The sequence below is a fragment of the Lacerta agilis genome, chromosome 2, assembly GCF_009819535.1.
Source record: "Lacerta agilis isolate rLacAgi1 chromosome 2, rLacAgi1.pri, whole genome shotgun sequence".
In the NCBI taxonomy this organism is placed as follows: Eukaryota; Metazoa; Chordata; class Lepidosauria; order Squamata; family Lacertidae; genus Lacerta; species Lacerta agilis.
This window is the reverse complement of record NC_046313.1, coordinates 11,051,493-11,071,964: the sequence shown is the minus strand read 5'-3', so window position 1 is coordinate 11,071,964 and position 20,472 is coordinate 11,051,493. Positions and strand designations below refer to the sequence as shown.

At 45.5% G+C, this 20,472-nt stretch overlaps 1 protein-coding gene across 8 annotated transcripts in view; it reads left to right on the top strand.

Moving 5' to 3' along the window:
- ZNF385A (zinc finger protein 385A) overlaps window positions 1–20,472 on the top strand; it is a 180,982-nt gene that overhangs the window by 126,381 nt on the left and 34,129 nt on the right. For all 8 annotated transcript variants that reach the window (XM_033138554.1, XM_033138553.1, XM_033138552.1 and 5 more), the window contains one exon: window positions 17,564–17,674. In XM_033138554.1, the coding sequence (XP_032994445.1) occupies window positions 17,564–17,674 (111 nt within the window). The remainder of the gene's footprint in view (window positions 1–17,563; window positions 17,675–20,472) is intronic.

Sequence of the window (20,472 nt, the reverse complement as noted above, 5' to 3'; positions counted from 1 at the left end):
TTAGAAGGGAACTTGTCTACATGCTTTCTGGAGTGTGCCGCCAATATTTAACAGCCCCCAAGTCTGAGGTTCCCTGGCATTTAAGCTAATATGCAGACAAGGAATGCAATAGTCCCTCAATCCCTCAATTACCTGTGATACCGTCTTGCCATTCTCAGACTGATATCATAACGTCCTTATGCAAATTATGGCACAGCCACGCATGGAATCCTGTGTAGTAGTAGTAATAATAATAATAATAATAATAATAATAATACTTTTATTAGTTATACCCCACCCATCTGGCTGGGTTTCCGCAGCCACTCTGGGCGGCTTACAAGCATATCTAGTCTCCTCACCTCAAAAGGCTGTTGGGAAAAGGTTGATAAATGGGCAACCAAAATTATCGAGGGGATGGAGCCTTTCTTTATGAGGGAAGGTTGCAACCTTTGGGGCTGTTTAGTTTAGAGAAAAGGCAAGCAATGTATAAAATTATGCACAGTGTAGAGAAAGTGGATTGGGAAATTTCTCTCTTGCACCATGAGAACTAAGGAACATCTTGTGAAGCTGAATGTGGAGGATTCAGAACAGACAGAAGAAAATACTGAATGCCTATTCCTGGAAACCACAGGAGGGGGATAGTGCTGTTGTGCTCAAGTTTTGCTTGTGCGCTTCCCATAGGGGCATCTGCTTGACAGCTGTGAGGACAAGATGCTGGAGTTGATGGGCCACTGGGCTGACCCAACAGGCTGTTTTTACATTATTGCATATATATGGAAACCGATAATGTCAAACTAGCCAATCTTAGCATTCTTCCAGCCGATACAGACTGATCACCACTTGGCATTCCATGGGCATGAAGAAAATCCACAGAAAGTGGTGGTGTTTGCAGAAATCAGTTTCATGAAAATTTCAGACTTTTTTTTTTTTTTTAGTAGATTTCTACTCCTTATGGCTGTGGGCATATGCTTTAAGGTATATGTATATACCGTATTTTTCGCTCCATAAGACACACTTTTTTCCTCCTAAAAAGTAAGGGGAAATATCTGTGCGTCTTATGGAGCGAATGGTGGTCCCTGGAGCTGAATTGCCCAGGGGCCAAAAGAGGATCATGCTTTTTTATTTTACAAAGGGTGTGTTGAAAGGACCCCACTGAGCAGCTGATCAGCAAGATCGGGAGAGAGATAAGAGTCCCCTGCTCGGCCCCCTTTCAGCACCGCCCTCTTGCCCAGGCATCCATTGTTGAATGTGCTGCAGAGGGAGATTGTTTGTTTCCCCAGCGACATGTGACTGGCTGATTAGATTATCTGTCTGGAAACTGTAGAAAAGGCTCCCTTTCCTTTAGAAGCTGCAGAAATGTGAGTTGAACCCCATAAAAAAGGGGCTTTTCCTCTTTGCTTTTTCCCCTTTGCAAAAAAAAAGCTGCGAAACTTTTAGCTGATCCTCAAAAAAACCCAGGGCTTTTTCCTTTGCAAAAAAGCTGCAAAACCTTTAGCTGATCCTCAAAAAAACAGGGCTTTTAGAGGAGGAAAACCAGAAAAATATTTTTTTTTCTTGTTTCCTCCTCTAAAAACGAGGTGCGCCCTATGGTCCGATGCGCCCTATGGAACGAAAAATACGGTATATGCATGTATGTGGACAAATGTCGGCCCCCTCGGCCAGTAAAGCAAGATGAGCACCGCAACCACAGAGTCATTCGCGACTGGACTTAACTGTCGGGTCCTTTACCCCCCCCCCTTTTTTTTTACTCATGTATGCATTACACTTTTAATCTCCCCTTCATCTCACGGGATTCTGGAGAATTGCTTTTCCATTAGTTTTGCCCCATCAATAATGACTAGCAAAACTGGGATATATACGAAAGAAAAAACAGATTATTAGGGGAGGATAGAAATAATGCAAATATGCATAACAGATATACAAAGTTCAGATGTCCCCTTTCCCCATGATTTGCTATGAATTGCAACATTGGCTGAGGTCCCCTGACACAATCAGCCAGGGAACAAGCAGCAAACTTGTGCACACTGCATGATTGCAGGCCATGTTCCGTGATGGGAATTGAGTTTGCATCTTGCAAGTGCCAGAAAGACACTGAGCAGGCATATGGTTCTTGGCCTGGTTGCTGTGTGGAGGAAGGACATGTTGGAGTAAAACGTGGAGGTGCGGGTGGGATGGTGAGTTCTGTACAGCTTTTACATAGAATACGTGAATGCACATGATCACATGTGCTGTTTCCAGTCCTGGCCTCCACACATGTGTATGTACAACCCTGCTGTGCAGTCAGGGGTTCTGGAAAACCAGGCTTTTCCATTGCTCAGAAATATACTTATAGGGGTACACTCCATGTTTGTAGATCAGAGGTAGACAGCCTTGCGCTTGGTGGAACGGCTGTGCTTTTATTGACTAGAGATAGATCGCTGAGGTCCACCAGCTGGAACCAGGGGCAAAATAGTGGCTCAGGAAGATGGGCACGGAATTGCAGGACATGTTGCTCTGAGCGCATGCTTGGCCTGGGAATCCAACCTTCCTAGATTTCAGCAGCTTAATTTAGGAGCGGGCTTGGGAGAGGCTTTTTCTTGATGCTTTTGTTTAGCCACTAGGAGTTCGAAAACCTAGCTGATCTAATACAAATTATCTGGAGATGTACCAGTAGATGCAGGTGTAACTTTTGCCCCTCCCTTCCCACCACGTAGATCTCATGTACATAAGCTAAGCTGAGTACATGAAAGCTGGGAGGGGGTGACATGTGCAACCCTCCCTACCACCACCCTTGGCACATATGTTCACCATAATGTGCAAAACATATTCATTGAATATACAATGTGGGCTTATGAGGAGAGGTGTCAGTAGGGCAGTTGGGGTTGCTCCAATGAGTTTGGCGAAGGAAGATCAGCATGGTCACTTGACCTTGCCATATGGTCTTCTGGCCCCCACTTCACTCCACCCATATCCCCCCCCCCGGGAAATATGGGAAGGACCAAGAACAACCCAGAAGGAAGGAGCAAGGCCACTCACTCCCAGTGACCGAATGATTCCAGATAGGTGCTTAATATCACAAACGGGTCGTTGGAAAAGGTTTTCGTTCCGTTTTTTGGTGTTTGTTTTTTTTTAAACATCAGGTTTTCTGCAGAGAGAGTAAATCCAGATTAAATGGGGTGGAAATACAGGCTGTCGTTTTGATGCCGATGACTTTGTATGGATGCTGCAAAAAAAAAAAAAATTGCACACATGAGCAGATCCCACAATAAACACCAATCGGAAACACCCTAATCCGTGCAGAGTGAGGCACTGCCGTGCGAGAGAGGTAGAAGAAAGGACGTCATAATGAAGGGTATATGGAGTATAGGGGGCAGGTGGTATATTTTGTGGCTCACTGTCCGCTAATGCCACATTTCATTCTCGCACCCGATAAGAGGGCATACCAGCTGTTCAGTTAAATGGGGCAAAGTGAATGGGGTGTTTTCTGACCTCGGAGACCCTCACAGTCATTGAGATGCAAGCCTGCTGTGAACTGCATATGCCTTCTTTGAGTTCCATTTCTGGGTTGTGTTGGAGCTGCTGGTATCCTAAATTTGCAATTGCATTGTGATGTCATCTGATGGCAAAAGGCCGGGCAAAGGGGGCTTACCCAGTGAAGTTTCCCAGTGGTTTAAGAATCAGGGTGCACATTTATTTAGACACATGGCCTGCACTACGACAATGATTGTACACACACACCTTGCATTTGGATCTTGGTTGTTACGTGTACGGGGTTTGATTTCATTTTTCATTTTTTTTGTAACTGTTTGTGTTCTCTCTGGGGTTCTGGGATGAAAGCCAAGAGGAATTGTTGAAATTCCTTGGTCATTCGCATTCATTTAGCTTTGTATAACAGTGTTATGAAAAGTAATAATTACAGTTGTTGGGAATCTGATTTCACTGCTTCAGTACAATGGTTGACTAATTTGTGTGTGTGTGATTGAACAGGAGTTTTAACAAATTAATAGAATAGTTTTAACAAATTAATACTTGGAATGTTTGGGCGCTTAATTTGACCAGTCAAATGACCAGCTTTAATCCTATGGTTTATCAAGCAAGGCTGGGTGGGAACTTTGTGCCGCATAATGCAGTTTTTAAAACATCACATGAAATGGGCCAAAGAATATGAATTTAAACCTTTAGATCAGTAACCATGGAAAATAAAACCCTTTTAAGTCACAGAGATTTCACGGGTGCTTAAACAGTCCCTTTGGAATAAATGGAAGTGAGCAGTGCTTAATTTACAAATGCTGCTCTATTTTGGCCCTCTAGAAAGTCTCAGCTAGCTTACTGCAAAAAGGCAAGTTCTATCTTCCTCCCAACTTTTGTTTAAAACATCCTCCATTCTCAGTTACCCGGTACCTTCTTCCCTTTCTACACTGTATATCACACATCGACTGAAGGCAATTGAGCTCTTAGACTTATCCCCTAAGGGCTAGAAATTTTCAATTCATGAAAATTTAAGAGTTTCCGGATACTGAATTGCTGGCTTCCTAATTCTGTGCATACGCATCCCTCCCATGAGCATGCGAGATACTGCGATTTCCTGGTTCTGGTCCCCTCTCCCATCATTTTGGGCCGGCTGCCTGTTCTGCAGAAGCGTCTACAACTTGCACATAACCAGCGGAGGTCAGTGTCTAAAATGAGAACCCTTTCCCCATCTCTCTTGGTGAGAGAGAGGGCGTGATGACACTCTCGGCGGCCTTGAGGAGCACTGGTGTCTGTTACACGCTGGGCAAAGGAATTTAACAGGTAGAGTGACAGGGCCTGGGAGGTTGCCAGCGCCCCTCGGCTGGCAGAGACAGGGGCCAGCTTTTCTCAAACGAGGCACTCCTGGGTTCTTTCTAGAAGTAGATCTGTGGCAGACGTACGAGAATCCTCGGCCCTTGCCGTGACTGTGGCTGTCACCCTGGGTGACCTTTGAGAACCAGCTACCTTGGTTTGCTATCCCATGACTTCCAGGTCACAATCCATCTGGCTCAGGGCCAAAACAGGCATGATGTGGGAGATCTGCAATCAAATCTCCCAGGTTTTTTTTTAATAGGCCAACCACCAGGAATCTGATTTTGATCGGGGCAGGCCCATAGTGTCTGTGGTGTTGTTGTTGTTGTTGTTGTTGTTGTTGTTGTTGTTGTTGTTGTTGTTGTGTGTGTGAGAGAGAGAGTCTAAAAGGCTTGAAACTTCATGTTTTTCCCATGCATTAAAACCTTAGAGTTTTAGGGTGCTGAATTTCAGGATTTCTTCCTCCCACACAATTTTCTCTGTCTAAATAACACCCCCCCTCTTTCCAAAGCTCCCTGCTGGAGGGGAAAACACAGGTGCCGTTCTTTTTCCACCAACAATTTCAGTTGGGAAACATGGCAGCGGAAGGAAAGAATTAAATATACTCTCCCCAGTTCAAGAGGGAGGGTTAGTTAATTGAATACCTCCTCCCAAATGCCACTGCTCCTATCAAAACAAGCCCCTTGTGGCTGCTGCTTTAAAAAACCAGGAGAATTGATCACAGACTCCTGTGTCTGTGACCCATGTCTGTTTTCACCCTCAAAGGCAAGTGTTCTTTGCACCAAAAAGAGGGGAGTCACCAATGTTTAAAGTCATATACAGGACTATGATTTGTTGTTTGTTTGGGTTTATGTCCTATGGTGTGACATTTGTCTGGGTAAATTCTTTTGGGTGAAGACAGATGTATTTTCTCGAGTGGTCATAGCAGTGAGCCTGCCTGTAATATTGGCAATACAACCCTGCACATCACCACAGCAATCACTGGATCGGTGAAGGAGTCAGCCATCTCCTTATGTATCAGGCGGGATGTCTCACTTATTTAAAATGATTTTTTTAAAAGAGGAACAAGCTCATTGATGTATATGTACAGTAATACCTCTGGTTACGAACTTAATTCGTTCTGGAGGTCCGTTCTTAACCTGAAACCATTCTTAACCTGAGGTACCACTTTAGCTAATAGGGCCTCCTGCTGCTGCCGCACGATTTCTGTTCTCATCCTGAGGTAAAGTTCTTAAATTGAGGTACTACTTCCGGGTTAGCAGAGTGTGTAACCCAAAATGTTTGTAACCCGAGGTGTTTGTAACCCGAGGTACCACTGTGCTTACATCCTTCACTTTACAAAAAAAAACAAAAAACCAGAAGAACAGCTCCAAAGATGGTTCTCTCTATTCTTTTTAAGACTGTCCCTTCCTTCCTTCCTTCCTTCCTTCCTTCCTTCCTTCCTTCCTTCCTTCCTTCCTTCCTTCTCCTCTTCCAGGAGAAAATGCTATCAAACCACACTTACCACTGATTAAAATTGTATATATATCTTCACCTGAGAAAGTGTGTGTGTGTGGATCTTCTTAGATAAAGAAGATGTTATTGGACTCCACATGTTATTGGACTCCAGCTCCCGTCCACCCCAACCTTTTTCTCCTCATCCCTTGCTCGTCCTTTCGTAATGTAAATTGTAGGGTCTCTGGTTCTGGCCGCTTTGTTGTTCTGAAGAGCACCCACCATGCTGCTGAAGTAGACTTCAGTGCTAAACAGTAGTAGCCAGGCAACTGCTATCCCATAATTAAACCTTGCAACGTCCCACTTCTTCAGTGGCTTCGCTGCAAAGGGATCGATAACACCTTTGCAGCATGGTGCTGACTGCAGTGGGAGTTTGGTCCTGTGAGCCCTCTGTCCTCCGTGAGCTGACCTTGCATCTTCCCTCATGCACAAACACCCTCTCCTCCCTTCATAGCAAGGATAGGTTGCATCTTGTATCATCTCAGTGTCTTCTTTGGAAAAGCATGTTTATTTGGGGTGTTTTTATATAGGGACTTTCTTAAAACAGTTGTGACCTCACCTGCATACTTCGTTTTTCCTTTGTCATTCCAGTCGTTTCACTGTCCCCCCCAACAAACAAACAAACAAACAAACAGTGGGAAGGTCAGGGAGACTTTTGCCAAACCAGTGACCCTTGGAGAATAGACCATTGAAGGCATGTGTACAAGCAACTCCTCGACTGCGCATAACGCCAAACCAAAGTGAATTTTAAAATTGCAAAAGGAGCCCAGAAAGAGCAAAAAATGGTGCAAAAACAGCGCCTAGCAAACCCACTAGCCTTTGCACCAACAGTTGAGGCCTGTGGAGAGTTTGGTCAAGGAGGTTTGGAGGGAGAGATTGTGGTGGCGTTTGGCATCTGCTAAGTGCTACTGTTTAGTTTTTGTTTTTAATTTTTTTTTCAAAGGTTTCCAGAGGCTTAAGAGTGTGTGCTGGCTTTTCAAATGGTGTTTCAAATATATGCGATTTCACTTAAATGCATGGTGCCTTGGAACATGGCCTCCACGTAAATGGGGTGGGTGGGTTGCCTGGATAAGAAACAAAATGGCAGCCAGATAGTCAAAAGCCATTTTGCCCAGGATAAACAGCATGCCCTCAAGGTGCGGATTACAGCTACCATCAACCTCGGCCTGCACAGCCAGTGAGCAGGGATGATGGAAGTTGTAGTTTAATACCATACAGATGGCAACAAATTATCTATCCCAATCTAGCCCAACACTGTGGCTCCAATGGTTTTATTTATTTTTATAATTTATTTCCTGCCCTTCTTTCTGTAGGCCTCGTGTGCGTGTGTGTGAATGAATTCAAACCAAATATTAAAATCAATTAACATGTACCATCAGTTACAGACATTCTCTGGTGGCCAGTCAGATGGCCCAGAGAAGTTATATAATCCGGGCAAGAGGTGGATAGCTGTCTCCTCTTGTTTTGTCTCCCAGCCTCTGAACAATCGTGGTTAATAGCTTGCAGCAGATAACTCAGTAGAGGATTTGGCCTAATTCATTTTAGAATCCATCTATGCCAGTGGCCTTCATAGCACCCTGTAGCAGTTAGGAAAGGTTTAGTTGATAAACCATCTGTCACTCTGCTGATTAATTAATGAAAACTGGGTAAACTCGAATGTTCTCCTCAGCTTTCGAATTGTTAAAAGGAAGTTCAAGATAACTTGCACATTAGATAAGAAAATTCAGCATGAGCAAACATAGCTACCCATCACTGAGAAAGTTTTCCATCTTCAACAGTTTCCTGCTTTTCCTTCTCTATTACAATAGATTGCTTGGCAAAAAAAAAAATATCTTCAGAAACTGCACATGTACTCTTTCTGTGCAGCCCTGCTGATAACTTTAAGTTGATCTCTCAGTTAAACTGCTTAAAACTCGCAGAACTGCTTAGATAGCATAAGTTATATGTGGGTTGTGCTTCTTGTCCTGAATTGCATGCCAGTCAAGTTCGTTTGATGAGCGTGGTGCTGCTAATGCCAAGGTTTCAGGTTCGATCCCTGTATGGGACAACTGCATATCCCTACATTGCAGGGGCTTAGACTGGTTGATAGGGTCCCTTCCAACTCTACAATTCTATGATCCTATAAGGCTACATTTGGACCATCAATTTCTGTCTTACAGAGGATAATCATGAGCTCTGTGTGCACGGCTCCCGTGCAGTCACTTCTCTCCTCCCTTCATGTGAGCAGCCATCCTGAGCAAACCAGGAAGTCAGTGAACCATAGCTTTCTGTTACATCTGAACTGGGAAACTATGGTTAATGGCTTCCAAACAACTCAAGATCTGTAAGCCAAGCTTTGAAAGCTGCAAACCCATCAATTCTTGGTTCAGAAAATGGGAAGCTATGGTCAACTTTGGTTTCCTAGTTTGTTCAGTCACTCATTTGGAGGGAGGAGTGAAATGACTGCAAAGGATGTGTGTATTTTTCCAGGAACTGATTGTCGGAGCTAATTCAGTGTGTTGAGGGACAGTGAGCAATTTTCTCTCTCCTGGCTTTCTCTGTTACTGCATGTGTGTGTTTGTTCTTGAAACCTCTTTCATGTTCCCCCTTTGGGTGAATTTGCACATATATGATGATGGTTGCACAATGATTCTGCAACCACATATGTTAAGGTGGGTCATCCAAGATCAAATATCACAAACATAACTTTTCATATGTACCATCTTTGAAGTAGAAGCAGTTTACACATTTAGCAATGAGTGATGAATCAAGTTGTGTGTGTGTGACTCCGTCCTCAATTAAACTTTTCCTCTAAACTGCTTCAACTCCTTAGGGTATGTTCAAGCAGCAGCTTGGTGTGTTCTTTGTTTGGTGGCCTTGTGACTATGGATATTGGAAGCACCATGCCCAGTATCTAAAATGTCAGCCAAAAAAAGGATGTTCAATTTACAGAGTTATTGTAGAAAGGGTTTTTTCTCCATATAACAAGCAACAAGACCATAGCTCTGTGGCATAGTGCATGCTTTGCATGTGCAAAGAACATTGGTTTATTCCATTGATGGGTACTTCCAAGGCTGTTTCATCTAATCACACCCACCTGTCCAATGTCTGATATCATATGTGATGTCAAGTGTGAAACAGGTAAAAACATGGCTCCAATGGGCTTCTCTCAGCTCCTCATCCCTCTCTCATCCATTTGTTCAAAGGAGCTCTTCTCAGTGCCCATCAGCTGATCAGCACTGAGAAGGGGGTCTCTTGGAAGTCAACAACTGATATCATAATGATGGCAGATGACTAGGCAGGTGCAAATCTCATTAGTGAAATCCAGTTTCCCTACCCTGTTTTAGTCCTTGGTGTCTCCAGTTAATAGCTTGCAAGCAAGTAGAGTTGGGAAAGAATTCTGTCTGAGATCCTCCGATTCAGAAAAACCATTCCTTGTCAGAGTAGAAAATAGTAGCCATGTGAATCTTGTCTAGAGCTCTGTTTGCAAGGTGCAAGCAGAGTAAAGCATCCACAAATTCATGATGATATCAGGTTTAGAACCCCACATAAAGACCATGCTTGTCCTGAGTCTGTAAGAGGCTAGTTACATGGCCAGGAGAATTGTATGGCACAGCTCTTGCTGGATTGTACCATTTCAGACAGCAGGTGGTAGGTGTGAATGAACATGTTTTGAATGCTTATTCTTATGGGGTGCAGGGAGGGGAGGAAACTCGCCGAACTCAGAAAACTAGCAGTGCACAGAGCATTGCAGGTTCGATCCTTTCCTCTAACAGGCCAGTTTTCAATGCTTGGGTAGGGACAGGGATGTGCCCCTGCAGTCTAAAATGCTCCAGTTTGGTGAGTGCTACATCATACAATTCTGCTGCCTTGCATCTCAGTTGTTAAGCATCTGGGAAGATGCTGCCTTTGTCCAAGAGAGAAAACAGAGGCTGCAAACCATTACCAGCCGCTTGTAAGCTGTGGCGTCTCCCCCACTCCACATCCCCCTGTGAATCTCGAAAGTCCTGGCCAAGTGTGCAATGAAGTGGGAGCTGTTTAAACAGCTGCCGCACCCTTTCTCTATCCTCCCTGTCCCTGTGGAGGCGTGTGAAGGGATTCCAGTTTATGCAAAGCCCCAGGCTCTGTTACTGGCTGGGCTGAAAACAGTGCACTCTCTCTGTCTTGTTCTGTCTGACATGTGTCTTCAGAGCAGGGCGGCTCCTCTCCTAAGAGGCTTGGGAAATTCTTGCCTCGCTACCCAATCCCTGGAAAGGCCTGCAAGGTTTGGCCACGCACCCGTTCTGCTCATCCGATCTGGTGGCTTTTCTGTCACTTGACAGCTTTTGGGAGGGATAGGAATTTTCCGGCACCCCATGGGACAGCCTGGTTTGGCCGTTCTCCACCGTGGCCAGAGTCACCTTCCTTACCAGAGCTGGGCCAACACTGCTGGGATGAGGCAGGCTTGCAAAAACAGCCCGAGTCCACATGGACTGCTGTACATTGCTTTGATTTCACAAATGGTGGGTGCGCTTTAGCTCATGTTCTGTTTCCTATGAGGAAGCAGTTGGAGCAGGGACTGGGAAGGGGTGGCCCTCCTGAATCCAGCTCCCATCAGCCCCAGCCAGCATGGCCAATGGTCAGGTAGGGTGGAGATGTAGACCAGCAACATTTGGAGGGCCACGGGTTCATTGAAACTAAATTAGAGTGAAGGAGGAGACAGAAGCAATAGAACCTTTCTTAAAAAAAAAACTATTCTCTTTTTCAATGCAAAATAAAAAATTAAAAAAATTCCTTCCAGTAGCACCTTAGAGACCAACTAAGTTTGTTCTTGGTATGAGCTTTCTTGTGCATGCACACTTCTTCAGATACACTGAAACAGAACTCACCAGAGCCTTATATATAGTGAGAGAGTGGTTAGTTTCCTACCCGCCTGCCCCAACTTTATACTGAATTTTTGTTACATGAAAAAATGTGTAGCCACCAGAAATAAACCCAGTACCTGTTTTAATTTTTAGTTATAAATGGAGGGTTATTGGCAGGGGTTTTTTTCAGCTGGGACTCAACAGAACTTGGTTTCGGCACTTCTCAGGTGGACACCATTGCCATGACTAAAGAACAAGGGAGGTGTTTGTAGTTAGTTCTGACACCTCTTTTTCTAGAAAAATAGCACTGGATGGGGTTTAGAGGTCTTCTCCAGTCTTACCGCAGGTGCGCCCTCCCCCCCCTTCACCATCTAGAGTGTGACGACTTCCTCTAGGAAGTAAAGGCTCAATAGCAGTTCCTTTTTAGCATATGAATGGGGAGTGTGTTCAAATGAGGATGCTTCCAAGAAATCCTGATTTCGGTGCCAAACCCAGAAGTAGCCCCCAAATGTCGTAAAGAATTCATGAAAAGGGGTGGGCTTACGTGTGCTCAGCCAACACATGTGCGGGTCTGGAGGAGAACCCCCGGGCCTGTACTTGGTTCTCCTCAGAAGAGTGTGGCTGGCCATTTCATCACACATCTAATTTAACACATGTTGTTAAATTTAATTTATTTCTTGGCAAGATGATACATATGACCAAGCTACTTGAGAAAGAGAGAGCTTGGGTCATTCGTACTGGCCCAGTGTGCCTCCTGAATAATATCCCTGAGATCTACCTAGTGAAGATGGTGTTAAGCAACGTTGTAACCTTTCACACAATCCTAGTAGAAAGTGAATTGACACAAACCTGCTGCAGGTTTAAAATTATACATGTGTACCATAAAAACAATACAGTGTGTGTTTGCATGTAAAGCAGTAATTTTGTACACGTAGAACTGGCCGGTGGAACTCTCTGCCACTAGCACTGAAAAGCATCGTGGAACTGGCATCAGAAGAGGGCTAAACAAATTCAGGGGAGATGGAAAAAGTCAACAGGGCATGCAATCGGGGGCAGACTTTGGTCCTTCGAATTTCAGTGGCGCCCTGTGCCAGGCCAAAATTCAGCACCCGCCCACCCCCTGGGACTGATGGGAGTTGTAGTCCAAAGCACATGAAGGGCACCAAGCTGGCAAAGGGTGAATTGGGGTATCCTTAAGCAAAAATATTTTCAGTCAACCAAAGATTCAGTCGAAGATTTATTTCTGTAATAGACTGGCAAAAGCCAGATTTAAAGCACTAAATTGTCATCTTTCCTCCCAAATCCTTTTTGATCAGTGTGGAATCTTTTTCCACACTGAGATCCCCAATAGAAATAGGATTGTGTTTGTTTATTTATATTCCCCAGAGTGGCTGGGGAAACCCAGCCAGATATTATTATTATTATTATTATTATTATTATTGGGATATTTATAAGCAATGAAATGCTAAAATAATTCCACAGCAGCGTACAACAGAGTTCAACGAGTTCAAACAACTGCTAGGTCTCGATGAATTTCTTTTGCGTATAAACATCCTGAACTTGGGTCATGTCAGCACTGGGGCTTGTGGCAATTACTCATTAATAGAATCCTCTTTTTAAATAGTTTCACACAAATAGAAAATGGCTATATCCATCTTGGTGTGTCAACTTCAGAAATGTCTAAAGCTGAACAAACTAATGAAAGCTGTTTCTTTGCAGCTATTCATATATTACTTGGCTTGGGTACGGACCTGGGACTTGCATGCTCTCCCCTTCCATTCCCCCTCATTTTAGGCAGAAAATGAACTTTTGAAACCCCACAAGGAAAGCAAGATCCATCTCATTGGGTCAGGGAGATCCTGCATTTAACTTTTAAATCATCACAGCATTTCCCCTGTTCATTAGTTACCTTCTGCTCAAGATCAGGCAGAGGGAGGAAGCTCCAAACCTGGGACTTGCTCCGGAATAGAATAATTTCTCCCGAATCCCTGAAGTCAAGTAATACCTGAATAGGCCTCTTGTTTCCAGCTCTTCATTGCTGTTACCATAGTGCATCCAAACATTTATCCACAAACTATGAGCAAGGATCTATTCTAGATCATTATTTCTATTGCATTTTCATTTCATTTTAATTTTTGCTACTCGTAGTCCCAGGACAAATCTTTGCGCGCTTTCAATACATACATGCTTCCTTTTCCTGGATTAGCACACCTTAGGTTATTGTGCCTTCTCCTCCCTAATAAGAAATGGAATTTGTGCAATTGGGTCGTACACAACACACAGCACCCCATAAATTTGATCCAGATTACTAGAAAAACGTGGGGAAGTGGGGAGGGAGACATTTGAGGCAGGAGGGTGAATTATTTTGGCTCTGGGTTTGTAATTAGCCAGGTTTAGCTTCTGCTAGAAGAAGTTAGCGGATTCTATTTACAGTGAAACCTGAAATGAATTTGCCATGGGAAAAACAACAATAATAAATGGTTAATGGAGGAAAGGCAGGACAAAAAAAAATATCGAAAGGGCGGGGGACACAAGTTGCATTCAACGAGTGTACGATCCCTGTACCTATGTGCACAAATAGTTTAGTTGTATACTCATACAGTTTTTCAATGAGTGAACAGTCTTTGTGCCTCTGCACACAATAATTGAGTTGCCCAAATCAAGCATACAGTATACTCTTTCACACAAACACTTGTACATGTGTACAGAGAACATGTGTTCAGTGTAACATGTGAACAAGATGAACTAGACCAATCCTGCAAAAGTGTGTAATACCTTAATAAAAGAAAAGCTTTTCTGTTATGAACCTGAGAACAGGAATGATATAGTAGGTCTCAGAAGGAGCTGTGCACTGTGTGTGTGTGTGTGTGTGTGTGTGTGTGTATTCGTGTATTCTCCTTGGGTAAACCAGTGGCCATTTTTCTACATGGCGCTTAAATAGTCTCTAAGACACTTCTGCTAACCTAAATGGTCACTCTTCAAGTGGGAGAGAATGTGGGAAAGGGGCATTTGTAATGCAGATGAGGATTTTGCCGAATGTGACATTTTAAATTTACATTAGCAACCCAGCTGAAGCAAAGAGCTCTGAAATCTAAGCCTTCTGTATGAAAATGCCCCGACCGGCTGCCAATTTGGATGGACATCCGCAACTGAGATGGTGCCATTTCCCCACTGTGGACCTTGTGGGCAAACACTAGACTCAGAGCTATCATTTCTTGAGGGTCCCCATATGGCGCTGTGTCCTCGATTCCTGCCTTTCCCCTGAATACTAAATCTCTCTGTGATGAGGCAATTGGCGCTGGAGTTGGCTCCTGCCTTTCCAGCAGCTGCCTGTTGACAATTTATATTGTAATCACAGAAACCGGGGCCAAACAGCCAACCAAGGCTGGGCCCTGCTCCAGCTTTATGCCAAGAATTTATTAATTATGTTCTGCGCTGTCGAGATCCTTATGGGGGCGTGAAAGCCCAGTGAAGTGGCTCCTTTGCAGCATTTCAAAGCCTAGTCGTACTTCCTTGCGATGCAGCCAGCAAGCCAATCAAACCTTTGCCAGTGATGTCAATGGCTGGAGTCCCCAGCAGGTTAGACTTGGGGGAGTGGAGCTCTTGGGTCACGAAGTCTCCAGCGGCATTGCAAGTCCATGTGGTTCCGTATGGAAGTGTCAGCATGGAGTCCCCCAAAGCAACGTGCGGCGATAAGGGTATAATATATGCAGTCCAAGATGAGTCAGCCGGGGATAGCGAAAGAAGACTGGAGCGAGACCCAGGACAGAGGCATGAGAAATAGATGGGCCAGAGCAGTAGCCCAGGAAACTCCCAGAATTTTTGGCCTGCTGGCTAATGGACCGAGCCCGGTTTCAAATTCAGTCAACGTCGCTGCCAGGTCCCAAAGGGAGTTAGAATCACAGAACCGTAGAGTTGGAAGGGCCCCCAAGAGTCATTCATTTAGTCCAACCCCCTGCAATGCAGGATTCTCAGCTAAAGCATCTATGGCTGATAGCCATCCAACCTCTGCTTAAAAACCTCCAGGGAAGGAGAGTCCACGACCTCATGAGGGAGACCGTTCCACTGTTGAACAGCTCTTAACTCCCAGAACATTTTCCCGTATGTTTAGTCGTATGTGCAGAATCACGGGCGCTTGCTGCTGTTTGTGTGTCCGGTTGGAGTTTCACAGGCCAGCGGGCAGTAGATAGGTTTTCTGGGGGGGACACTGGGTGGCTAAGCAACTTGATTTCTGTGGTGTTCCCAGGTGCAGTTCTGTTGAGAATTAACAACGCCCTTCCCTGCCTTCCCTGAACCTCTCCCTTCCCACCCCAAATGAGTGTATTATTGTTGATCAAGTGATTATTATTATTTTTTAAAGTTGCAAATCTTTGGAGCACTTATGAGTGTACAAAGCACATCGCATATGTTCTGTGCTTTTTTTTTTACACCACTTTTTTTTTAGTTGTTAAAAAAAGTGTGGCACTTACTGTAACAACTTCATGGTGAGTTCCAGCACCTGTTTTACGAGAAAAGAAAGCACTGCATATGCTAACCTGGTAATGCTTACAAGTAGAGAAGCAACAGTTACAGAAACCAGTGTGATGGAGTGGAGAGTTGTGGGGAGGCTCGTTGCCCCCCCCCCAGCAAATCACTATCTCTCAGCTGATCTACCTTGCAAGATTGTTTTGAGGATAGCATGGGATTGGCCACATCTTTATCGCCCTGTACTTGTTGGAGGAAAGGGCGGGATAAAAATGTGATAAATACAATAAATATTATTCGCTCACTCCCATGTTGCAGCAGAGAAGGGCGGTTTGCCTCCGGCCACCTAGCAAGTTCATAGCTAAGGGAAGATTTGACTAAGGAAAATCCCAGGCTACAGACTCCACCAGCAGCCATCTTTTTAAAGTCACGGGAACCCTAAAACTGTGTGCAGTTCTGCTTAAGTGCCGGTAACCAACCGTGCAGTACACACATTCCTGTTTAACGTAACTGTGACAAAGTGCAGTTAACCAACTAGTGCCATCAATAATAGTGCACGCAAACATCACCCATCATTTGCATGAAGATGAAACTTAAAACAAAATGTTTTCACTTTTCATTTGGATCTCTGGGTTGCCTTTGTCCTATAATCAGCAATAGCAAATGAGAGAAATCGAGATGTCTTAAGTTACAGGGTGGCAATGATAAAATAAAGGTTAAGAGGAAGAAGTGAAAATTATCAAATACAAGCGGGGAAGGTGGGGGGAGAGTGTTGTCCAGTTGGGGATTCTCAGTAAAAGAGCAATATAATACAGATTTCCACTGCATATGGATGACTGGTATAATATGTAAATCCAGGTCATCGTGGAAATAGGTCATAGGTGTCCCTAGTGAGATTTCCACAACCTGGTGGGGTTCCCCCTCCTCCCCACTCTTGGTCCTCTCCGCCACAACTATGCCAAACCATTATTTATCTGGGCTTCCGTCCCAGCAGGGGCAGACTTTTGTAATATGGCGCCCTGAGCAATGACAAAATTTGGCGGGCCTCCCCCCAAATATTTCTAACTTTGAGTAGGTACTCATATAAATATAGGTTGCTGCTGCTGCTGTTGTGTGCCCCCTCAGCTCAGCACCATTTTCTGGGGGAACTGCCCACAACATCCTAAATCCGGCACTGATCCCAGATGTGAGGAACTTATTTTCACCCTGAGGGCCTCATTCTGTTTTGGGGAGCCTTCTGGGGGCCACATGCCTCCAGAGGGGAAAGCGGGCAAGCAACTACTTTCCACTTTTCCTTTGTTACGCACACACCCCTCTGTAGCCTTCATCCATGCAAGCAGGGATAGATCCTAGCCATGCAAAAACTCCCGAGGAAAGTTTGATGCAGGCCCAGTGAGGGGAGTGGCTGGGGAGAGTCCCGAGGGCCGGATAGAGGCGTGGGTTCCAAATGCATGCCCCCAAGCCAGAGTTTCCTTACTTACCCTTGCCTTATATCTTTGTTCTTGGAGACTGTCCAGTGCTTGGTGTTCTGTTTCCCCCTGCCCTTAGTTCTTGGGATTATCACATACATAGAACCTCTCTGTGTAAATGGTGCGAATGGGGGTGGGGAGCAATTTGCTCATTTCTCTCAGCTCCATGGCAGCCCAAGACATTTCACTGCCTAATGCAGAAAATCCAAATTCTCTGCCCGCAGCAGTAATGGGGGAGGGAAAGCTAAGCATAGTCAAATGTAGCCTTTCAGTATTAATTCTGAAATCTTGGCCACCTCTCCCAGCCCAAGGTAGGGCTATTCCCACCCCGCTGGAATTTGTTGATTTACAGACAGCGCATGACCAGCTCATCATTGGGTGTCTGACTCAGAAGCCTCTAAAGTAGCTGCCATAGCTTGACAGGGTTACGTGGTTTTACCTTCAGTTAGATTAGTTGGTAGGAAGTTGGCCTTGTAGGAGTTGCAGGCTATATTCGCTGACCACCGTTTCTTCCTCCTCATTTTCCTATGGCAGATGGACCCAGTGCAGAAAGCAGTGATCAACCACACCTTTGGGGTACCCATAGCCAAGGCCAAGCGCCCAATCATCTCTTGCAACGTCTGCCAGATCCGCTTCAATTCTGAGGTGAGTCTTGGAGGATCTGGCAACACCAGGTCCCAGCCCTTCTCCTTAATAGCTTTTTCATGCCGTGCAACCTGTGGTGGTGGGTCTCATCGAGAGTGGCAGTGGGCTGTTGAAGGACAGGAGAAATGCAAATCCCATTGAAGATGCATTGAGAGACATTTCTCAGGTCACATCCCACTCACGCAAGCCAGGGACTCAACGAGACTCAGGGAAATGGCATGTGGTTTAAGAAATCTGGAATGTGGGGGATCTCTGTAGGGCTGGTTTCAGATGATGATGATGATGATGTCATAAGAAGAACCTTGCTGGATCAGGCCAAAGGTCAATTTAGGCCAGCATCCTGATCTCACAATGGCCAACCAGATGTCCCTGTGGAAAACCAGCAAGGAGGACCTGAGCACAACAGCCCTCTCCCCTCCTGCGATTCCCAACAACTGGTATTCAGAGGCATACTGCCTGTGACAGTGGAGGCGGAACATAGCCATCCTATTGATCGCTTTAGCCTCTATGAAATGGTAAGCCTTATGTTCCATATCTGAATCGTAAGACGCAAAGGCCAAGTTGTTTACTGCCCAGCCTCTTGTCCCAAGGCGAGATTTTCTACCGTAGAATGAAGAAGGCAACAAAGTACATCACTTCATGAACCCACAGGTTGACGTGTATGAACATAAGGAGTTGCTTCACTCCGATTTGGCCCATCTAATCCAGTGCTGTCCTAACTGGCAGTCAATCTTCAAGGTCTCAAGCCTATTACTGGTGATGCCTGGGAATGTGCCCAGGCAGTTAGTTCTACATGTAGCGCATGACCCCTCCACAGGTGATGTGAGCAGGTTAGCCAAGGTGCTTTCTAAAGGAAAATACAAATAGCTATCCAGTTTGACCCGAGAAACCATTTAATTCAAGGTCAGGTCATGTAAATTCTAGATCCAAGGGAGGCTGTGTTCTTGGAAGCAAGGGCCATGGACATCAGTGAGGCCTGCTTCTGAAGAAACCTGCTTAGGTTCACACTGTAAGGATGAAACTAGATACGACTTACAGTGTGATGTCATTTCCCTTGTGCCAATAGCCAGTTATGTGAGACAGGCAGTGTGGAAACGCACAAGGGGATGAAGACTAGGGAGACAGACAGTTGCAGTAACCCTGTTACTTGTAATGTAAGGTTACCAGACATCTCGGTTTCCCGAGACAGTCCCCCGATTTACAAATCAGTCCCCTGACAAAATCCTATCATTCTTACTGAAGTTGAAAAGTGTCCCCGGATTCATTGAAAAAAAATCTGGTAACCTTATTGTAATGCCTTGTTCCATCCCAGCTGCACAGGATGAGACAAAAAGCTCATGGCATGGTCAGGTTTGGGAGATCAGTGACAAAACAGCCTCTCTCAGGGCAGACACATAGGAAGCTTCCTCGCTACCCAGGGCGGTGAACAGAGGCACCCCCTGGGGGTGGGGCATTGTGACGTTGTGTTATGACGTCACGATGCAACGTCAGGACAGAGTACGCATGCACGAAATGTTGCGTATGCGCACTCCGTTGCAGGGCCGCCACCACTTCCGTGGCGATGTTGCGAGCCCGCAAAGCGAAAAGGCAGCTTGTGGGGGGCTGCCGTGCTTGATTGGCAGCTCCACAAGCCGCCTTTTCGCTCTGCAGGCTTGCAAGGTCGCCGCAGAAACAGCAGCGCCCGCCCAGACCGAGTCGCACACGTGGCATTTCGCACATGCGTACTCGTTTGGGCTGGCGCTGCTGCTTCCGTGGCGGCTCAAGCAGCCCTGCAGCCCCATAGCGGCACTGGCAGGCAGGCCCCGGACGGGTTGTGGGGTGGAGCGGCCTCGCTCTGCGGCTTGCTCGCAGGCCACCGAGCAGGTTTGTGAGCAGTCTGCGGGGAAAGGCTGCCTCGCTCCATGACTTGCTCGGGGCCCACCGGCGGGGCAGGGCTGGCCCAAGTGTCACCCCCCTCCCCTGGAACCCGGGGCAGATCGCCCCCCCTCACGACGACGCTGTCTCAGGGCTCACTTCCTAGAAAGCACAGGTCTGAGCAGTTTTCTGCTTGTCCCACACTTTATAGGCATGGCTCTGAGTGCCCTTCCCCCAGAAACACAGTCTTTAGGGCTGAATCGAAACAACTGTAGTCTGCAGAAAACCTGATTGTGATTTGTTCCGATTTAGTGCTTAAGATTGGGTTTCCTGGGGGGGTTGGGGAGGAGGGGCAAATGGAGATGTGGATAAGCCCTCCATTGTTTATATTTCATGGAGGAGTGGGGAAAGACTTTTTTTTATATCTTCTCACTTTTGCACGGAAGTATGAAAAGCAAAAAGAATGTTAATCTACTTTTACACACTTTTTTTTTTTTAATGTTACCCGGGAAATACACCATCTAGGATAGCAGAAGTGTTGCTTGGCTATAAAAACAACGGAAAGAAAGAAATTAGAAAGAATAATGAGAGGAAATAGGTAATTAAAGCATCTTCAGCACTCCCCCCTTCCCCCAAGAAAAGGGGGAGAGAGAGAGAGAGCGCAATTAAGAGAGGCTATTCAAGGAGCAATTAAGAGGCTATTTATTGCTAATCCCCCAGCTGCAATCACAAGCAGGCAATAAAACGGACAGGACCTGCAAACATTCATTAAACCTGGAAAGCCTTAAAGGTGCTTCGCTTGTCCACACGGGAGACGGCTGGTGCTGCAGCATTTGTGTCCACAGAATCGCCCACAAATTGGGTGTGCGAAACTCATGGGAGGATTGCACAGGAAACAATGTGACTTAACAACAGCAGACTAGCCAAGTAAACAAAGGTTGGCC